We start from the raw sequence: 5,735 nt of genomic DNA on the forward strand, positions 1-5,735 counted from the left end.
AGTGAAACTCCGTCTAAAAAAAAAAAAAAAAAAAATAGAAAGGATTTAAGAATTACTTGAATTCTAATGGATTAGAGAGGCAAGGATACATTTTTGTTTTTAATTGAGCTAACACAAGGAATTGGGGGTTCTAACAGCTGTTGGTTCTTGCTTTTTCTTATTTGTGAATTTATTCACAATTTTATTATTATTATTTTTAATTGGAGTCTCACTCTTGTCGCCCAGGCTGGAGTGCAATGGCGTGATCTTGGCTCATTGCAACCTCCACCTCCCAGGTTCAAGCGATTCTCCTGCCTCAGCCTCCCAAGTAGCTGGGATTACAGGTGCCCGCCACCAAGCCCAGTTAATTTTCTTTTTTTTTTTTAGTAGAGGCAGGGTTTTCACCATGTTAGCCAGGTTGGTCTTGAACTCCTGACATCAAGTTATCACTTCGCCTTGGCCTCCCAAAGTGCTAGGATTACAGGCGTGAGCCACCGTGCCCGGCCTGTTCACAAATTTTTTTTTATTAGAGAATGGTTTTGTTCAGTATCTAGAATTATGGGCCTGAATGCTTACCAGAAGGCATTTCCCAAGTCATCATGGAGTAATGTTGTACACGAGCTTTGTACAGAACTTTCCCGAACCGTCCAGTACCCTCCCAACCCCCCCTCCTTTTTATTTGTTTATTTTTTTTATTTTTTTTTAGAGACAGGGTCTTACTCTTCCACCCAGACTGGAATGCAGTGGCACAATCATGGCTCACTGCAGTGTCAAACTCATGGGCCCAAGTGATCCTCCCACCTGAACCTCCCCGGTAGCTGGGACTGCTAGTACATGCCACTATACCTGGCTAATTTGTTTTATTTTTTTGTAGAGATAGGATCTCACTATGTTGCCCAGGTTGTTCTCTAACTCCTGGCCTCAAGCAGTTCTCCCACCTCAGCATCCCAGAATGTTGGGGTTATAGGCATGAGCCACCATGTGAGGCCAGCACCCCCACCCCTATGCTCCCCTTTTTATTTTTTGAGGCAGGGCTTTTGCTGTGTTGCCCAGACTGTAATGCAGTGGCACAGGCACAGCTCATTGCAACCCTAACCTCTCAGGCTCAAGCAGTCTTCCCATCTGAGCTTCCCAAGTAACTGGGACCACAGGCACAGGCCATCACATCCAGCTAATTTTTTTTTTTTTTTTTTAATTTTATTTTTAGACAGTCTTGCTCCATCGCCCGGGTGGAGTGTGGTAGCACAATCTCGGCTCACTGCAACCTCCGCCTCCCAGGCTCAAGTGACTCTCATGCCTCAGCCTCCTGAGTAGCTGGGACTACAGGTGCACACCACCATGCCCGGCTAAGTTTTGTGTTTTTAGTAGAAATGGAGTTTTGCCATGTTGGCCAGGCTGGTCTCAAACTCCTGACCTCAAGTTATCAAGCCACCTTAGCCTCCCATAGTCTTGGGATTACAGGCGTGAGCCACTGCGCCAAGTCACCAGCTAATTTTTAAATCTTTTGTAGCAGTTGAGTCTCCCTATGTTGCCCAGGCTCAGTATCCCTTTTTTCTTTTTTTAATTGTAATAGACATGAGGTCTTGCTGTGTTGTCCAGGCTGGTCTTGAACTCCTGGCCTCAAGCAGTCCTCCTACCTTGGCTTCCCAAGGTGCCAGGATTATAGGTATGAGCCGCCACACTTGACCTGACCTTATTTTTCATTCTTTTTTTTGTAGCATTCCCCCATCCACTTTTTTTTGAGACGGAGTCTTTCTCTTTGTTGCCCAGGCTGGAGTGCAGTGGCGCAATCTCTGCCTCCCAGGTTCAAGCGATTCTCCTGCCTCAGCTGCCTGAGTAGCTGGGATTACAGGTAAACGCCACTACACCTGGGTAATTTTTTTTTTTTTTTATAGAGGTGGGGTCTCACTATGTTTTCCAGGCTGGCCTTGAACCCCTGGGCTCAGGAGATCCTCCCACTTTGGCCTCCAAAGCTGCTAGGATTACAGGCATGAGTCACCGTGGCTGGCCCAGCATCCCTTTTTTAGTAGGAGAATTATAGAACCATTTGCTCTGCTTACTTTATTCAAATGCTTTTCTGAAACAATAAACCCATTCCTTTTGTTAACCAAATTGCTGAAGTAAGTTCTGCCAGAACCAGTTGTTTTATTGATATGAAGGGAAAGTTTTTTTTCCCCTTTTGAGACAGTGTCTCTCTCTGTCACCCTGGCTGGAGTGCAGTGTTGCAATCTCAGCTCACTGCAACCTCTGCCTCTTGAGCTCAAATGATCTTCCCACCTCAGCCTCCCAAGTAGCTGGGACTACAGGCATGTACCAGCACACCCTGCTAATTTTTGTATTTTTTTGTAGAGACAGGGTTTCATCATGTTGCCCAGGCTGGTCTCAAACCCCTGGGCTCAAGTGATCCACCGGCCTCCGCCTCCCAAAGTGCCGGGATTATAGGTGTGAACCACTGCGCCCAGCCTTAGGTCAGTTTAATCATTGTTAGTATATGAGTTCAAGAACTATAAAATGTAGAATCATACCGTTTCAAGAACTTTTAAGTAAATGGAGTTGAGGGTTTTCGTAGAAATAGGCCAATCAACTAGAGAATAAGGTATATGCCAGCAAATACCAAAATTTAATCAGAATCCTCTGTAAGTAGCAATTAAAGGAGATGTTCACATTTTACAGCCCCTTCCATTATCATTGAATTAATACTTATTAGAAATTTTGGATAGAAAGGGGCCTTTCCTTGAATGTCTTATAATTTCCTCAAGTTACTAGATGGGATAATGAATGGAATCTGTTGCTTACTGACTCCACACCTATGTTAAGCCAAGCTTCTCTTTGTGTGTACAGGTACAACAGAATAGCTCGGGAATGGACTCAGAAGTATGCGATGTAATTAAAGAAATTATTGGATAACCTCTACAAATAAAGATAGGGGAACTCTGAAAGAGAAAAGTCCTTTTGATTTCCATTTGACTGCTTTCTATGAGCCCACGCCTCATCTTCCCCTGTGCACATGTTTACCTGATACAGCAGTGCTGCGTGTTGTACATACTTGGAACAACAAACTAGAAATACTGTACTTCTGTACCAACATTGCCTCCTAGCAGAGAAGTGTGTGTGTGACAAGCCAGTTCTACAGGCATTACCTAGGTGTGAGACTAAAAGCTTTCCTTATTGACTTAAATTTGGATAACAGCAAGGTGTGAGGGGGGTGGTGGGTATGGTGTGTGCTTGGATGGGAAAGAAAAAGCTCCACTCACCTGTAGGAGATTATTTTTAAGTGGAATCCATTTAAACTCAAAACAGTTATGAGAAGCAAGGTGAAGAACATGAAGCTGTGTCTGTATTCATTTTATTCCGAAGGAGCTACGTCTTAGGTGAAAGTTATGACCAACCAGATTAAACTCTACCCACATCCTGCATTTTAAGGTCTAAGTTTAACTGGTCAACATTTAAATGGATTGGAGCTATTAGTACATCAAATGTAATGGGCTTTGTTCCCAACTCTTTTACATCTCCCTACCCCTTCAGCCTTTGGCCTTTCAGCCCTTCTTTCTCTCTTCCATATTCTTTGGTTTGTATGTGGTTTCTCAGTTAATACATAGCTAATAGCTCTTATTTTTCTTATGTTTTTAACTGCTTAGGTCTATTTGGATGTAAGGGTGAAAATTCATTTGATGGAAATACTTGTGTATATTTAAAGACCCAGTTGCTCCTCTGGAGCTTGTACGTTCAAGAATGATTAATCTGTGTAATAAACTGATTACTACAGTCATTACATACAATTTTGTGTGAATAGGCTTTCTGATTTTTAAGAAGTTTGTCTAGCTGAGATTAGTGGTGGATTTTCTCCCACCCCTGAAATGTTCATTTATACCGGTTGCATTTTAAAATCATGAAACAATTCCAGTTACATAGTAAAAAGGATATCCTAAGAGTAATTTTATTAAACAAGATAGAGGCATAAGCTTAAGAGCATTTCCATGAAACTTGACACATGCAGCATTCCAGGAACATGACTGTTACATTCAATAAGAAATTTGCTTTATTAATGAAACTAAGCTGCATTTCACCAAAATCTTGTGACATTCCCTTGGTACATAGTACATAAAACACAAAGGCATTGCTAGTTGGTAAGTTAAGCCTCTGTGATTGTAATTATAAAAAAGCAACATTGACTAAACCTGGGAAACAAGAGCACAATCTTGTTTTGGAGAGTCTGCATAATTACTTTGCACTAACATTTGCAGGATGTTCATCCAATTTTAAATTGTACTGTATGTGGCTTTTTGAAGTCTTCCATTGACTCTAGTAAAATCTAGCTTGAAACTTGTAAACAACTGTGTTTGCCAGAAACATCATTCGTGTGAACTAGGCAAGTTACCTTTTTTTTTTTCCTTCTTTTCCTAGTCAAATTGTAAACTAGGCCAACCTGAAAGCCATGGCTGATGCCCTAGCCATCAGGGTTCTTTCAAATGCATCTTTACACTCTTGCACAAAAATTGTGGAATAAATGTCCACTGCTTTTGGTTTTAATCTTGTTCACCGTGCCTTATCTCTCACTGTCACTGCTCCTCCACCTTGGAACTTGTGTGATAAAACCCAGAATCTCTTAACAGTTCTCTTATAAGCATTTTAAGGATGCTTATTAGCATCCTTGACTTCGTAGAATAGGTTTGATTGTTAACAACTGTGGGGAGCCGGGCGTGGTGACTCAAACCTGTAATCCCAGCACTTTGGGAGGCCAAGGCAGGTAGATCACGAGGTCAAGAGATCAAGACCATCCTGGTCAACATGGTGAAACCCCATCTCTACTAAAAATACAAAACATTAGCTGGGCGTGGTGGCGCGTGCCTGTAATCCCAGCTACTCAGGAGGTTGAGGCAGGAGAATTGCCTGAACCCAGGAGGCGGAGGTTGCAGTGAGCCGAGATCGCACCATTGCACTCCAGCCTGGGTAACAAGAGTGAAACTCCGTCTCAAAAAATAATAATAATAATAATAACAATTGTGGGAAAGGAGGTAGAATTTGGCTTAAGCCTAAAATCACCCTGTATTCTAAGTATTATGAGCAAGTGGGAATTCATCAGTTTTTTGTTTTAAATTTTTTTTTTGAGAGAGACAGTGTCTCATTCTCTTGCCTAAGCTGGAGTGCAGTCAGAGGCATGATGACAGCTCAGTGCAGCCGTGACCTTCTGGGCTCAAGCAGTCCCCCTGCCTCAACCTCCCAAGTAGCTAGGACTTAACGGCTACTTGGCACATGCCACCACACCTGGCTAATTTTTAATTTTTTTTTTTTAGAGACAGAGTTCTCTCTGTGTTGCCCAATCTGGTCCCAAACTCCTAGGGTCAAGCAGTCCTCTTGCCTCAGCCTCCCAAAGTGCTGGGACTACAGGCATGAGCCACTATACCCAGCCTACCATCAATTATTCGCTTGCTATTAACTGTATACTGTTGACTGTGGGTCAGTTGCACAGATCCTGAAATCTCATTCTATATTTGCCTGTCATCTTAGAGAGCAGCCAGCTCATTACCATTTATTAGGTCATAATACGGATATTTTCACAAGGTTCTTAGGTTCTTAGGTTTTTTGTTTGTTTGTTTGTTTTTGAGACGGAGTTTCACTCTTGCTACCCAGGCTGGAGTGCAATGGCGTGATCTCGGCTCACCGCAACCTCCGCCTCCTGGGTTCAGGCAATTCTCCTGCCTCAGCCTCCTGAGTAGCTGGGACTACAGGCACGCATCACCATGCCCAGCTAATGT

The 5,735-nt window shown here is 42.8% G+C and overlaps 1 protein-coding gene across 1 annotated transcript in view; it reads left to right on the forward strand.

The window, feature by feature from the left end:
- The window catches only part of UBE2D2 (ubiquitin conjugating enzyme E2 D2), a 78,638-nt gene extending 74,880 nt beyond the window's left edge, over window positions 1-3,758 (forward strand). Inside the window, exon 7 of the mRNA XM_017536739.1 lies at window positions 2,821-3,758. Within this exon, the coding sequence (XP_017392228.1) occupies window positions 2,821-2,866 (46 nt within the window). The 3' untranslated portion in view covers window positions 2,867-3,758. The remainder of the gene's footprint in view (window positions 1-2,820) is intronic.
- Window positions 3,759-5,735: the final 1,977 nt, after the last annotated feature.

The sequence above is a fragment of the Cebus imitator genome, unplaced genomic scaffold, assembly GCF_001604975.1.
Source record: "Cebus imitator isolate Cc_AM_T3 unplaced genomic scaffold, Cebus_imitator-1.0 Scaffold101, whole genome shotgun sequence".
Classification (NCBI taxonomy): Eukaryota; Metazoa; Chordata; class Mammalia; order Primates; family Cebidae; genus Cebus; species Cebus imitator.